Source organism: Chinchilla lanigera, unplaced genomic scaffold, assembly GCF_000276665.1.
Source record: "Chinchilla lanigera isolate Chin_1 unplaced genomic scaffold, ChiLan1.0 scaffold00005, whole genome shotgun sequence".
Classification (NCBI taxonomy): Eukaryota; Metazoa; Chordata; class Mammalia; order Rodentia; family Chinchillidae; genus Chinchilla; species Chinchilla lanigera.
In genome coordinates this window covers 10317172-10334033 of record NW_004955406.1, presented here as the reverse complement: position 1 = coordinate 10334033, position 16862 = coordinate 10317172, and the positions used below count along the sequence as shown (strand labels likewise).

Sequence of the window (16862 nt, the reverse complement as noted above, 5' to 3'; positions counted from 1 at the left end):
TATATAGTTTTTGTAGCTGTCATTTGGATTATAAGATGAATATCTCTGTAAGAGTTTGGACTTGATCTAGTAGTGTATATCCATTTTTATATAGTTTTTGTAGCTGTCATTTGGATTATAAGATGAATATCTCTGTAAGAGTTTGGACTTGATCTAGTAGTGTATATCCATTTTTACTGTCATCTACCCTGCCCTCCAGAGAAACTTGGAGTTGATAAAGCAACTTCACTGTGACTTACTAATCCAGAAACAAAATAATAGCTACATATACAAACTTACATGAAATTTCCTCTTTTATGCCTGGTTTCTCGCATTCTATCTTATTTACCAATATAAATGCCTAAATCAAAATGAGTTGGCACTGTAGACATTTATTTGGACAGTGTGATATCTAATTAAGAATTCCAATGTTTAAATCTCATACAGAAGGACATGTCATCCTTTGCACTATTAGCTCCTTCCTGGAACCGCCTCATGATGAAAAGGTATGATCTTTAATTTTCCATTCTAAAATGAGTCAGCACACATTATTGAGTATTTCTCTGGGCTACACACTACAAAAGGTAGAAATACAAGATTCCTTACTTTCAAGGTACATATAATATTACAGTTTAAGCTACATGACAAAGTCAGTGATCTGTTGGTGAGAAGACAGCATGAATAAGTGAGAGAGGGAGGAAAGAGGAGAGAGGAAGTCAGCTACTGATTACCTTACATCTTATTCTTTATAAAGAAGTTATTGATTTATGTGTAGTTACATAGAAACATAGAGTTTAAGAAAGCTCGGACATCATCTAGTCTTCCATGGTTTCTCTTAAAGATTTTCATAAGGCATTCCATAACCTTTCCTTACAAGCCCAAAGCAGAACCATTATTTTCAGTAAACACTTCCTGATATCTAATCTAAATCCTCTTTATAATTCCAGTACATTTTAAGTGTGCTTTTAGTGCTAAAGCAATGTAAATGTCACATCCTTATTTTATAAACATTTAAATTGGAAGTTTTTACATGTAAGTAATCTATCTACATGTATTATAAATAAACACCTAGGGCTGGGATATAGTTCAGGGGCACAAGCCCCTACCTGGCAAGCACAAGATCCTGACTTTGATTCCCACTACGAATAAATGAATAAGTAAATAAATACCCAATACTAATTAAAGGTTGTACCACAATAGGCCCATTTTTAGCAAATCCTTATTTCTCTTCAATACATCCAATACAAAAGCTAAATACTAGCAAAAATGGCAAAATTTTATTTTTGGATCACAGGTATTAATCTAGGGATATATAGAGTAGGATTTGATTTCTTGCAGAGTGCCTTAAGATGATTATTGTTTCTAATATTCTTTGTTAAATAGAACCCCAAATTGCCAGGACTTTGGTTACACACACGTCCTAGTAGATGACCTAGGAAGGAATATGGTCTTAGTGTGGGTTCATCAGCAGTAGAGCGGGTGTTACTGCAGAGCAAGCTCCCTAGCTAACAACTCCAGTTTATATGATTTAGAAATGTCTTCTGTGGCCCATTGTGACCTCCAAACTTGAGGATATCAGAAAGGACATACCAAGCAAGCCTCATGAGGTTTTGAAAGAGAATCAGCTGAACCTGTTCTCCTTGGTAATACCTTGTAGTATGTGCCACCCACCACACAACCCAAATGAAAAACAAAATAACCAATGCTTTCTCTAGATAAAATTTGCAAATAAGAAAAGTCTTTGTCAATTTCCACTTTGGCCTTCACTTGAAGCTCTGCTTCCCCTCATTCTTAATTGCATCACGTTCAGCCTCCCCGGGCCCTCTCCTAAGGCAGTTCTTTCATCTAGTTATTTAATCACCAACTAAATGAGTTGCTAATCTTCATTTACATGACAAACTGCTAAAAACAGAAGACCCTTCCTCTCCCAGAGATATGTGCAGGTTAAGAAGTCTCTAAAGTTAGGACTTTGAGTAGACACCTCAATAAGCAAGAGAAGAACAAATTGGGGTAGGGAGTTACCCCGTGCAGCTGTCTACAACATCCATTCATCAGCATAGCTCTAATGACAAATAATTTTCCTTGTGATTATAATCCTTGACTTATTCCAAGAGTTACATCTCACTGTTGCTGTCTAGAAATTTAAACAGGTGCTCTCGTGGCGAGCTCATGCTTCAGAAATTGTTCAAGTGATCTATGTGGAAGACAAGCAAATGGTGCTTACTGCTTCCGTCGATGGCTCAGTCAGGTAAACCAAGACAGTTTCTTACTGTGAACACAGATTCTGAGTATGACAGGTAAAAGCTTTTACACTAAAGCTGAAGTAGTGGGTTAAAATGCAATCTTGGTAAGCTGACACTAATGGGCTATGAGAAATCCATCATTGGTTTGGAGTTGTTTTGTTTTTTTTTCTAAACCCAAGGAAATAAGATGCCATGCTCTTCAATGCTAAGAAGTAATGATAAATATTTTCAATGGAAGTGGTTTTCAAAGAACTGAACCAGATAAGCAATTCAGAGAGCTACACCCAAGCCCAGAGAAGGCCACAGGAAAGAGGCATAGGATCCAAAGTCACAGAATAGTCATAGAAAATGCATCTAGCCAGGCATGGTGGCATGCACTTGTATTGCCACCTAATCAGGAGGCTGACACAGAAAGGTCACTTGAGACGAGGAGTTTGAGATCAACCTGAGCAACTTAGCAAAGCTCTGTCAATAAATAAATAAATAAATATTCAGAAAACAAGCACATGAAATAGAATATCTAATACTGAGAAAATTAAATGAGCTGATTATTTCATTGATGATGGGGTTAATTTTACAAAGCCTACTTATTTTTAATTACCTAGATAATGTTAAGTGCATACGAACAAAGTACAAAAAGCTCACGTACATACATAAAAAGAAAGCAAGGAAATGTCATGACATTTTTGGAGACAGATTGCTGCTTACTTGAAATGTCTTAAATTCAGAGTAATGAATTATGTTCTAAAAAGAATGAAGTTAGGAAAGATTAAGAGAGGTAGAGTGACTTCAACGTATATTAGAGAATTTAAACATAATGCATAGTATAGATGTAAATACACAATACAAATGTAACAGAAAGAATGTTTTATGTTGTATAAAAGCCCCAGGACTAAAACTGAATAGGGCCCATTTAACAATCTGGTGTTTAAGCTAGAAAGTTAGGCAAGAACAAAGTCCTGGATGTCTAATATGCATTGCTAAAGATTTAGATTTTTACTATGAAAGAAAAGCCACTGAAAGATTTCAGGCAGAGGAGTAACATTAACTGATTTACATTTCTAATTTTGTTTTTCATGGTGCTGGGGATCAAACCCAGGGCTTTGCATGTGCTGAGCAATCATTATGTCACTGAGCTACATTCCAGCCTTTAGTTATATTTTTAAAACATAAGGTATGGAAAATGGATTGCAGAACAGCAAAAGTGGGAACAAGGACACCACTTAGAAGTCTATGGCGAATATGGTGCTTCGGGTTAGAGGAGAGGCACCAGCGCTGGAGATAAGTGATTTAAATTCAAGAGCTGCTTAGGAGGTAAAATCAAGAAGACATGAATTTTAACGGAGAAGGGAGAGAAGCGTCAAGAGTGTAGCTGGAAGATAAAATTAGATGACCACTGATGTCACTCATTAAGACAGGAGTTGCTAAAATATTTAAAATGTGGAAGGAGGAAGGAGAACTTTCAGAAAGGTTGAGTTCAAGGGGACTCTCCAGGGGCAAAGTACTATTTGGCAGTAAGTAGGGATACTTCTGCTGCCGAAAGAGGGCCTATTTTATTTGCAGGAAGATTAATAACATGCATTTTCACAATTACAAATGTCTTTAACAACTGGGTCTTGTGGTCTCTTCTCCAGCTTACTTTCAGCAAACTATCAGTAGAAGTGTTAATTAGAGATTGTAACACACACACACACACATACCAAGCACATGTATAGAAGGCTCTGCTGTTGTGAATATTCCCCAATTAATATGTTCAGGCTGCTATAACAAAGTACCTTAGGCTGGATAATGTATAACCATAGTTCTAGAGGCCAAGATGTCAGCAGACCTAGTGCCTAGTAAGAGTTCATTCTCTCCTTCATATACAGGATCAGCGGGCTACACCCAATAAAGGTAGAAGGGATGAACAAGCTCCTTATGGCCTCTTTGTTAAGGACACTACCATACTTTCAATGTCCCTACCAAAACTCTTATTGAAATTTAATCCTCCATGTGAAGCACTAAGAGACTGGAAAGTCTCTTGCGTTGAGTGGGAACACAAACATGACTGTGGCATTTGGAGATGAGGCTGCAAGGAAGTAATTAAGGTTAAATGAGGCTATAAGGTGGGGTATAACACAATGAGACTGTGCTATAAGAAGAGAGACCTGAGCTGAGATGCTTTGTCTTGCCCTGTGATGTCCTCTGCTACCTTAAGACTGCAGAGAGTCGCCACCAGCAAGGACTTCACCATATGCAACTGCCATATGCAACTTCACCATATGCAATCTTTAACTTCTCAGACTTCAGAACCAAAAGTTTAATAACCCTTTATTCTTTATACATGACCAGTCTGTGTTATTCAGTTATAGCAACAGGAAGTGTGCTATTCTCAAGGGTGGAGCCCTCAAGACCTAAACACCTCCCAAAAGATCCATATCAGTAGCCCCACACTGGGGTTAGGTTTCATTATGTGAATTGAGTGGGAACACAAACATTCAGACCACAGCACTGCTCAGACTGGCTATCCTTGGTAAGGAGAAATCACTTTTTTTAAGTCCTTTAAGTGGAAGCTTCCCTAAATATTCAGGCAAAGAGCCTCGCTCTCCTAATAACTGCCTTAGAGTATGGTTCTCTTCATAACCAAAAACCATGTCCTTTTGGTATGCTAGCTACCACTTTCTAAAAATCCAGGCACTTTTAACATTGTAAATATTGTGAAGAAGATGATGATTTTAATAGGAAATGAATCTTAATTGAATCTTTATTCTGGGACACAGGGCAGAGATCAGTGTACAAATAAAACTTCAGGAAGCAAATTAAGGCTTCAGATGGCTAGCGGTCTGTATCTAAGGCCTAGGACATCAGGCTGAGAGGCAGGAGCAGTTATCTGAGAAAATGCCACATAGATCAGGAAACACTCTGAAATAAGGAGACCAAAAGTCACTTCCATCTAGATCTAAAGTGGGATAAATTTAGAGTTGTTCTGAAGTTAGTCCCTCCCGAATTTCCATGTTTAAAGGACTAATAAGATCTGAACAACTTTGCTGAAGATGACAATATGTAATAGAACAACCATTGTTAATTTCCTATCATCTTATTTTGAAATTCTGCACCGGTTTTATTGTTCTGTGTTGTTTGTTTTTGTCTTTGTTGTTATTTTGGTTTTGGTTTTGGTTTTTTCTCTCTTTAAAATAAAAAAATATGTAAAGGATGATCCTTTTCCCTTTGGTAAGTGCTCTGGCAAGAATGTGGCATTTCTGAAGCACTGGGGAGCTAAAGCATGTAAGGAACATAAGACGCTTGTGCTAAGTCCTCAAGGCACTGTCAGATGCTAGGCGTCCCACCTGGATTCCTCTGCTGCTGCTTTCACAGTGTCCACCTCTTTGATGGAGGGTGCTACTTGAACTTTGAACTTTGTAGAATTTACCCTTGGGTGTTTTGGCTGGCCCTTCTTCTGGATCACTGCAACAGACACAGAATTATTGTTTCCAACATTTGTCCCTCCAAGGTTGAAGTCAAGATATACAAGGAAGATCTTCCAAACACAGTTTTATCTTTCCATAAGGTGTAGAACACACACTCCTAATGATATTCTACATTATTTTAACCCACATGGGCTACTGAGAGGGTCCTCTTGAAGGGAATTGATAGTAAAATGAAAGAGCCACTTCTTTTGCTATCCTATTTTAGAAATCAGCTGTAAAAATTAGTGAGGTGTCTCCACAATAATAAAAATTGTGGATGGAGTTCGTGATGAATTTAGTATTACAAAAAGCATCACTAGGTCTCTCTTCCCACAAGTTCTAATGGTGCTGCTTTTATAAGTAAACAGCTTGTAGATATAGCCCATTCCAGGCCTGATTCAACTAATTGACTATTATTAGTCAATGTGACTTCTGATTAGCTTGAATAAGCAGTGTTGTTTTGGGAAAAATTTGTGCCTTGTTTTCTGGCTTTGATAAATGAGTATCCTAAGTGCAGGTTCAGGCAGACATTTCCCCAAAAATGTTGTGGATTGGTATTCTAAGTGATACAAATGTTTACGTAAGGATTAGCTCCACAGTACTAACAGGAAGTGATATCAACTCTAGTTTAAATTCCTTGATAGACCAATGTCATACGCACAGGATGGGCTGGGAAGAGTCCCTTCCCCTGAATTCCCCATTTACTTCTCCCCCACTTGCCTCCTCCCAGGCTGTGGCATGCCTTCAACGGTCATTATTGTGGATATTTTGGACAGCAAAGAGTCTTTGATTTATCACAAACAAGAGATTTCATTTTGCCATGTGATGTTACTGAACTTCCTGTGGAAATAAAAGAAGAAAGCAAGTTCACAGAGAAGAAGCAAAAATATGAATATCCTCTGGTATTTGACCGGCAAAAGTGAGACCATTGGTTTTTCTTTCTGATGAACATATAAGAAGGTTTAACATTATGACTCTATACTGGACATGGAGAATTCAAAAGTGAAAAGCCCAATAATTTTCAAAACTTTGAAACCCAGTGTAAGACAGATATATACAAAAAGCTTTAATTCAGTCGACTAGCACTTCAGGGAACATCTAATTCTAAATAACCAGTGAGTAATCAGGACTTGACCAAGGAAAACCAAGGAGCCAATTGCCTAAGCAAAGGTACCAATAATGAGAGGCTGTGGTATAGTCTGTTAAGCTTGGAGTCCAAACGATATGTGGGAAAGACATGATAGGAGACAAAGCTAGGAAAGTATATACAGGCGATATCACAATGGACTTTTTATGGGCCAGTTTCAGAATTTTTAACTTTATGGAATTCACTGCAACAGAATACACAACAAGAAAGTGGGTGTAAGGGAAAGATAAATCAGTTTAGTTGCAGATTAAGTCTTAGGAGACTATGGCACCTCCAGCGAAGCTCTATTATGAGCACCCCCAATAGATATGTTTGGGCTCCTAAAAGAGATCACAGCTATAGACAAAGATCCTGTAGTTATAACATAGTAATATTTTTTTACTGTGGATAAGTCATTCTGATCCCATGTGTTGCATGTGAAAATCATAAAACTATGGAATAAGTCCAGAAAGACCTCTAAATAGCAGTCAAAGAGGAGATACTAATGAGAAACTCCGAGGAGAAATAGCTAAGATATTGAGAGGAAAAACTACAAACAAGGAGTGTAATGGAAAGCTAGGAAGGGGAGAGTTGTATGAGGCCAAAAACCCCATTTGTGGAGGTGGGGAGTGGGAAGGTCACACATGATGATAGAAAAGTAAACACTGGATTTGACATGAACAGATCACTGATAGCACTAAAGAAGGTAATTTCAGTGGTACAACGAGTAGAAATCACATTGCAATGGCTGAGAAATAAAGAGATATGATGTAAAACTAGTATAGCATACTTTTAAATTTTAAATTTAATAGATTGATGTGGTAAGGTGTTATACTTCAGTATATTTATACAATATAATGATAAAATTATAGTTCAGTTTCTGCTCCTCTTGAACATTCTCAAAAGGTTTTTGTGAACTACTGTAACCATGATAGAAATCCATAAGGAGATTCTCAGAAAACTGAAAATAGAAATTCTGTTCAATTGGGATATCCTCCCCAAAGAGCTAAAGATATCATATTACAGTGCATACCTTGTTTATACCACAACAAGGTATAACCTTAGCTAACTCACCATAGTGAAATCTTGGAAACAGCCTATATGTCCATCAACAGATGAATGGATAAAGACAGTGGTATATATATATATCTATATATAGACAGAGAGAGATGTATATATGTGATGGTGTACTACTCAGCCCTAAAGAAGGATAAATTTGAGTCATTTGTAGAACAGTGGATGCACATAGAGACAATGATGCTAAGTGAAATAAATCAGGCACACAAGCATAGTTTACCTTACATGAGAAGCCCAAAGTATAAATTAATTAAAAATCAAAATAAAAGATAGATGATAGGAAACAAGGAGGTAGACCTTCTTGCAGATAGGAAGGGGATCTAAAAATGGAGGGGGAAGGGAGAAGAAAGGAAGGGGAAATAAAAATTATTAAAATATTTATATGTACCCACTCCCTTGATGAATGTATTCATTACGTACTGATGAAAAAGAAATTAAAAATTAATGAAGTGGATAAATATTAAAAAATGTTAACATGTAATAATTATGGTACAGTGTTATATTTCAACACATGTATATAATGCATATGAATCAAGTCCAGGTAATTAATGTTTCTATTTCCTTGTCATTACTTTGTGTTCTGCACCATCAGAATTATTGTGGTAAAATTGTATATTCTACCAGAATATATAATTCTGATAATGAATATGTAATTCTATCAGAATATATAATTGAGATCAATAGAGGCTGAGAAGTGTGAGGGGGAGAGGAAGGCTGGATACTAGGTACCAAAAACACAGTATAGATTAAAAAAATAAAAAAGTACAGAGCTCTGAGATTGAAGGAGAATTTGTTTCATAGGTTTGCTTGTTCGTGGGGGAGATTTTGATCATACTTAAGGGCGTAGGAGAGGAAAAGTACTTCAACAGAACAGAATGTGAGTGAGAAGCTGTTTTGTGCTTTTGAGGAGTCAGTCCTTGCTTTGTTTGGGCTGTGGTTGGATCTTTGTCATAGTGGAAGAGATCAGTACTTGCCTGAGATTTCATCACCAGCATCCTTAAATGGTAGATGTCTAAATGTCTTCCCCTCAGGGGACCAGATCTGCCTAGCAAATCAGACCTCAGAGAGCCTATCAGAGACCCCTGCAGAGGATTCCAGTCTCCTGCCAGGCATGAAGACATATGGCAGGAAGAAAGAGCAAGAGACAAAATAAGGGTGCAATAGGGATCTGGGTTGACCAGCTGCTTACAGGGAACAAAAGGTCACAAGGCACCCAGAACCTTGGTATTTATTCCTTACATCTGAGTCAAGGACAATGGGTGAAGGGCAGTGGGTGTTTCCAGGAATAATAATGGTGACTAGGGTGGGCTAGGAAGACCAAAGCATTCTTGCAAGAACAAGGACGAGATGGGGGGCAATGAGGAAACTGTAGCTTCTCCAGGTGCCTTATCATCTTCAGCAGGCCTCATCTTGCCCTGTGAGTGCCACAGCAGTCACTAGCCCTAGGGCTTCCAGCTGTGGCCAGGAAAGAGCAGGGAGTTTCCGCCTTCCAGTGTGGCTCAAAAAGCAGGACAAGGGCAGCTTTGGACATCCCATAGACTCAATAATTTGTGGTCCCCAACAAAAGCCAACAGGATGATTTCCACAGAGGAAGCACCAGAGGGGATTTTCAATGATAAAGTCCTTTAGAGGAATCCTAAATGAATCAAAACTTGGAAGACCCAATGGCATTACCTAGTACAAAGGATGATTAAAAAGCCTAAAAAAGGAATGGAAGCTAAGAATCAGAAGCCACCCAGAATTCAGATCAAGATCCAAACAATTTGGGAGTAATAGTTCAACAGTAGTTTGCCAAACACCGCTGGCGGGTTCAAAGCTTGCCTCAGCCGGCACTGGAGAGGAGGGCTGGCTAAAATATAAGAGGTGCTGTAGTAGAACCCAAGCCCTATGAAGATGTGGCAAAGTTGATCGTTCCTGTCTTTTAGGCAATTGCTTAGCCTTAACATCCATATATCTTAGGACTTAAGACTAAGCACTAAGCCTTGTAATTAATGAATAGATGTCTCTTTCCCTACATTGTGAGTTCTTTGAGAAGTCGGATCTTATTTTATGCATCTTTGTATCCTCCCTAGTTCTTAGCCAGCACCCAGGAGGACTCAAAAGACATTTGTGGAACAAATAGTGATTAATAGAGAACGTGATAAGCGAAGTGAACAAATGCAAATGGTAGATGTGGAAGTATGGGGGTATGGCATGTTTGAGGTGGCTTAACTATGGGATGCATACTGACACTGTGCTTTTACTAAGTGATTTTACTTGCACATAGCAAAAGGAGCCTTGTTCTACAGAATGACTCCATCTCAGGACACAGTATTTATTGTCTTTTAGAATTGATTTTGGTACTTCATTATGACTTTGGTTTTTTTTTTTTTACTTTATAAATATATTCAGAAATGAGCTTTTACTATGAGGGAAATTTCCCTATGTCACACAAAAGTCAAGCATTGAATTTATAAAAGTAACTATTGATGAGGTTAATTACATAAAATGTTCATCCAGAATAGAAATCATTCGGTTTCCCTCGAGAGAGAGCTGGGAAGCTAAATGGGGTAAGATTTAGGTGCAGCAGAATCATCCTTGGGACTGGTGCCATGTGAGCTAGGGAATTTGGGCGACAGAGAGAAAGGACATTATGCATATTTGATGAGTTGGCCCACAGTAAAAGGCACAAGTATGTGCTTAACATTTTTCTTGTATCTTTATGTGCAGATGGAGAAAAATGAGCTCAACAACTTTACTTTCCAAACGTGCACCTCCCAAGGCCTTTGAAGTGCAACACGATTTTAAGTTTTTCAAGTCTCTTTCTTCTCCCAAGGTAGCTAAATAAAATAACAATAGCCACAACAACAATCTATCAGTCAGTCAATGAATTAAATTTTCTATTGCTGTTGCTACACATTACCACAAATTTGGTGGCTTAAATAATACAGGTTATTTTACAGATTACCTGCAGTTTGACTTGAGTCTCCCTAGCTAAAACTGAGGTACCGGATCTGTGTGTTTCTGGAGATTCTAGGAGAAAATTCTGCCTTTCTTTCTTTGTAACCCTTTCCTTTCTCTTCAAAGCCAGAAATGCTGTTTGTGTCTGACTCTGTGCCTGCAAGTCTTTCTGATTCAGCAGAAAAGATGCTCTGCTTTCAAAGGTTCATATGATTATATTGGTCACGCTAGATAACCCAGAAAAGTCTCCTCATTCAAGGATCTTAACGTCAGTCAAATCTGCAAAGTGCTTTTATACAGTCAAAATATAGTAATATTCTCAGGCTGGGCTAGGGAAGTAGGATATTATCTCTTTGGTAGTCATTCTACCTTTCACAGACACATGTTTCTTCAGTAGAATTAGCAAATAAAAGTATTCTGCTGTTTATTCTATTCTGTTTTTAACACTAGGGAATTAATTAGTTAGAATTTATTTCCTTGAGCTTAGCCACAAAATAAACCAAACATACCAATCCAAACTTGTCTTCCATTACTAACCTATGAATACTCCAGTCATTATAAATCAGGATTATTATTTTCCTGTATATTTTTCTCAGTCTTTTGCCTCTGTCACCCAGTTTACATAATGTCCAGGTCTACCCTACCTTTATAACACATGACTGACAAAAGCTTAGTATCCAAAATGTATAGAGAACTCCAAGAGATAAGTTAAAAAAAAAAAACAGTCCAATCTCCTGTTTCAAAAAAGGGTTTAATAATTTGAACAGATACATCACAAAAGAAGAAATGCCAATAAACACATAAAAAGTTGTCAGCCTTATTAGTAAACATGGAAATGCACATCAATAATGTTACAGGATAACCCATTAGATCTACAAGATTGGCAAAACTGAAAAAGTCTGATGACATTAAGAACTGGTGTGACTAGGGCATAATCACAAAGTAATTTGATATAAATTGGTAGAACCACATTGAAAATCAGTGTGGCATTATGGTAAAGTTGAAAGTAATAATACCCTATGAAATGGATTGTCCAGAGAAACTCTTCAGAATATGCTTAGGACACAGGACTAAGAATGCTCAGAGCAGTAATGTGTACCTGAAAGGAGCTTAAATGCTCACCAACAGTGCCATGGGCAAAGAAGTTATAGCGTATTCAGAGTAAATGTAAAAGGAACAACACCTATACGAATGAATGCTCAAACACCACTAAATAAGTTTGCATGAGTGTCTATGTAACGATTTTATTTTGGTTATGTAAAGAAAAAAGCATATAAAGTCAAATTTATAAGTAAAAGTGACAGTTCAAAGCACAAAATTCAAGATAATTATCAATGTCTGAGGCAAATGGGCAGAAATTATCACTCTAATCTCTAAAACAGGCCAATAGATCCAGGAATGTTCTGCATTTTTTCTTACAGTAGCTACTTTATATTTAATGTTTAATAGTTAACACTTTAGTTAAAACAACTTTCAAAAAGCCTACTTTTCTGTCCAAACAAAAATCAGAAAGTTTCTTTTCCCTGAAGACAAGGTACTAGGGAGAGAAGGCACAGAGTGTGGAATCAAACAGATTTAGGTGTAATTTTATGTAAATTTTTTTCTCATCTGACAATCCTTTGAAGAGTTGTTGTGAGGATTAAGTGCCTCATAATACTTTACTTAGCATATTCAACTTTGAATTCGAATTATTTGTATCCTTATCTCTACTTCCCACCCCACCACTAAATCATAAACTCTTCTGGGCAAAGGTATTTGCATAACATCTAATAGATATTCAGTTTTGTAAAATAGGATTGAAATAGTATGACCTAGAAATAAAGGCTGGCAATTGCTTTTAATATTCATTCAAGTTAGAGATAAGAAGTCATTTTAAAAATAACAGCTGAAATACTAAATAAATTTGGGAAAATTTTTAGAAAGGTTTATAGAGCCCTTGAAACAATCAAATACCCTAAAAACCTTGCTGTCTTAGTACTGCAGTTGCCTAGTAAAATTAAAAAGGTTAATTTTAAAGGAGTTGAAATGTGTTTCAATCAGGATTCTCTGATTTTCATCAGCAATGTCCTCTTATTCCTTTTCATTTTCAGTTATGTAAAATTAATCTATTCCTTTCTTCTCTGTTGATTTCCTGTTTTCATGTTGTTACCAGTAATAATAATAGCACTGAATCTTACATTGAATACCTCCTGATTACACTCACAAGGTCCTTTGAGTCTATAACTGGTCAACAAAGAAAGAACTTGACTAAGAACACTCAGCTAGTCAGTGAGAGACTCAGAATTTGCACCAGGTATTTTGCCGCTGATGGTATGTGCCCTTCCCATTGGGCATTCATTCCTATGTTTTGCAGGTTCGCAGAAATGCCTTGGAAAGTTTCATGACTGAAAACAAAGAGGCTGGAATTGTTTTTGGTTCTCTGCCTATCTACAAGGTAAGTCAGAGACTTCTAGAAGCAGAGAAGTAACACAGTAATGAAAAATCTGACTTTTCATTCCTGACCCTGCACAACCAAGCAAAGTTGGGGAAATCACATCACAAAGCTTCTACTCCAGGATTGCATAAATATATGGTGTCCAATCCAAGAAAAGTCTTGGTTTTATGTGTCAAAGGCTTGAATTCCTTGCCTCTGCCATTCTACATGGTAGCTGTTTTAAACTTGACATTGGAGGCGCTTCATTATTTATAAATAAGACCGAAATACTTAGCCCAGCATACTAATCCTCTGTGACTGAGCCTTTGCCAAAACTGTTTGACTTCATTCTCCAGCAGATTCTCTCCATACCCTCCCTGTACCCTATAAAATAATGACTCTTCTTTAAAGGGAATAAGAAAATAGTTTATTCTGAGCAAAAGTGACCATGTCATGGATCAAGTTATCCTGAATGATGTGTTCCACCATGAGCTTTCATAGTCCCAGAACAAGAGAAAGTCATAAATCAATACATTTACAGATTACACTGGTAAGACCATCAGATAGGCATGCTAAAACAAAGCAAGGCAATCTCTTCTGTAGGCTTACCATATCCTATGAGCATTGATATAAGATGTTATCTTATAGGATCCTAAGGGGGCTAGAGGTCTGCTAAGCCTAATGATATATTCCAAGTAGTTTGCCTAATAGTCATGAGAGTGTTAGGTCAGGTTCAAAAGTTAGGACAAATGGCTGTTAAAGAACCTAAGGTAGCTCAAGATAATTTTGGTTCTCAACCTCCAACATTCCATCACTGCATAATCACAATGTTCTAATCAGCCAAGCTCAAGCAGTCTACAGGATCTTTAAAATAGATGCAGCTTCTTCAGGAAGCTTCAGTTCACAATTCCACCCATGCCAAATAACTTGCCATCTTTTAAGTATCACTGGGCTATCCATCACCTCTGTGACTATACCTGTGCTGTCCGTGCCTAGGATTCATCCACACCTTGTTTCTTTTCAAGGGGTTTCCTTACCTCCAAGTCTCCCACTCTGGGTAAACTATGTATTAAAGAATTAATCCATGAGTCCAAGAAATAATAAATCAAAGACCAAATATTTCAACTTAATATCAACTTATATCTTAAATATTACTTACCTTTTCCAAAGACATGCTCATTCTAATAGGCATCAAAGATTTAAGCTACCAGATGATGCTAAGTGTGAGCTATCAATAATCAGCCATGAGCATCTGGGGAAGTGTGGTTTAAAGCAGACGGACCTTCTCACCCCTTACTCTACCCTCCAAAATGACATTACAAAAGTAACCACTTTAAATATGTCTGATTCACTCTTTACTTCTGGGTTCCAGGTACCAAGCCCCACTACTCTAAAATTCCTTCCACTCATTGGTGTAGGAGCACAAAGGGAATCCTTGGACAGCATGGCAGCAAAGAAGAAGGGAAGTCATGGTCAACATGAAAAAGTAAGTTAGAGGGCCAGGGATATAGCTCAGTGGCATAAGCGCCTGCCTGGCAAGCACAAGGTTGTGAGTTTGATCCCCGGTTCTGCAGAAAAAAAAAAAAAAAAAGGGTAAGTTAGTTCTTACTCCCCACTAGATTCGGATTCCACAGTCTCCTTTCTGTTTGATTTTTTAATTATTTCTTTGTTCTCAGAAACATTCTAGGCCTAAAATGATTTCAGTTCACACTCTTTTGATGAATATTCTAGATGTATGTATTGCATTACAGAATGGAGCCAAAACATTGATCAGCTTCTGGCTCACCAGCAAGAATTTTTCCTGCATATTAACATAATAACATAGAAGAACTTACATTTTACAAAGTGTCTTTAGAACTGATTCCTTTAGTTTTCACAATAAGTACAAAGAAAATGATAGAATCATTTTAGAGTTGGGGAATAAATGGATCCTAAAACAAGGTGAAATAACTCCCTAAAGATCACATACAAATTAAGTGATAAGCTGAGATCCTTCACTCCACATTTCATGGTTATTCCAGTTAACCATAATGGGCTATACAACTCAAACCAAATCACTCTTCTGCTAGTTCTGAAAGTGTTCATGGGCCTAACTTAACCTGTGGTCACTTATCAAGTCATTAAAGTAGGTTAAACGTAAAAAGATGATTTATGTCTCCTTTCAATAAACTTGGACAAAGAAATAGTTGGACAACAAGGAAATAATACTTATTTAAAAATTATTGACTTTTGCTCTAAGTAATGAATGAAATACCATGAGGTATAAATAATCCAAAACTAAAATGTAGTCATAAAAACATTTGTACTCGGCTTTATAATTCATAGCGTTTGTGCCCTGTATTTGAATGCTTATTTAAGTTTTATCTCATCTGATATTAAATATATTTTCAAAGTAAATACTAAGTAACAGAAAGGAGGAGGCAGCTCATCTCCCTCTTGTAATACTCTTCTCCCTGGGGACACATGATTGTTAAGTGTGATAAGTTTACTTTTTTCCAGGAGGATTAAAATATTTCTGTAATGGTGAAACACAACTCTGAAAAGCGTGTGCTGTGACTCTGAAAACTGTACCCCTCACTAATTAATATACCTTTCTACTTCACAGACGTTACGGAGAAAAAGTCTGAAAAAAAATTTAGTTCCGCAAATAAATCTGGCTTCTTCCTTCTTCCCGGCTTTGCCCAAGGAAAGAGGAAATTCAGAATAGGTTGCTGCGTATACGGTGACAAGTTCTGGATGATGCTGTGGGCTTCATCTCAGGAAGACTATGAAAATCCACTAGTCACCCATTTCAGACCCCCAGCCCGACCTGTTGATGGGAGAGATTGCTTAAGAAGCTCAAGTGATTTCAGCTCAGGACACCAAAAAAGCAGCAAGCAACCACTTTGCCAACTTCTTTTATATATAAAAAACCACTTAATAGGCAACACTTCTTGTTTACTTCAACAAAATGGTACATAAGGAAACAAATTAAGTCAGTAGCATAAGTATCTAAGTAATACGGTTATCAGTGATTAGCCTTCTACTCCTTCCCATTGTTCGTCTCAGTCCATGACCAGCAGCATTATCAGAATGTGGAGTAAGAGGCAGCTTACTTGCGGGCCATGTTATGTGGTGCACAAGCAGGATTATTATTAAAAAGGGAAATGTGCCAATCAGGGCTTTAGCTACATTTTTCTTCCTCATTTAGGGGAATGTTACATGGGAGAAAATGTTCAGTTCTTTAGATAAAGCCATAAATCATTTATATTTAATTTATAAACAAGTCCAGATAAATAGAACTTGAATGATATCTGGATTTGCTGGGGTTCATCTTTTATTAATTGATTCTGGCATGTTGGCCACATGATCAATGTCACCAGTGGATGTGAACATAAAAATGAAATCGTCTAAATTTCATCACTAATAAATGAGATTTTAACCATGTCTAAAACATGAAGGAAGTATTAAGAGCTCAAGCCTGAGGGTTAGCTCACACAGGCCTCTCCAGGAAACATTCTGAGGCCAGCTAATAAAAGTGTTCCTGGGTGAACAGTCTGTTTTTCCCAAAGCAATAGGCTACTTGGTAAGAAAAAACTGTCCCTTAATTTTTGATTCTGATTTTCCATTCTGTTGTATAATTTTTTGTCTTGTGGGCC

At 37.3% G+C, this 16862-nt stretch overlaps 1 protein-coding gene across 1 annotated transcript in view; it reads left to right on the top strand.

Annotated features, from left to right (window-relative positions):
* Wdr64 (WD repeat domain 64) overlaps positions 1-16360 on the top strand; it is a gene marked incomplete in the record, with an annotated part of 121404 nt that extends 105044 nt beyond the window's left edge. Inside the window, 7 exon segments of the mRNA XM_013520508.1 lie at positions 427-485; positions 2118-2227; positions 6399-6587; positions 10581-10686; positions 13165-13245; positions 14597-14710; positions 15830-16360. Of these exon segments, the coding sequence (XP_013375962.1) occupies positions 427-485; positions 2118-2227; positions 6399-6587; positions 10581-10686; positions 13165-13245; positions 14597-14710; positions 15830-15931 (761 nt within the window).
* Positions 16361-16862: the final 502 nt, after the last annotated feature.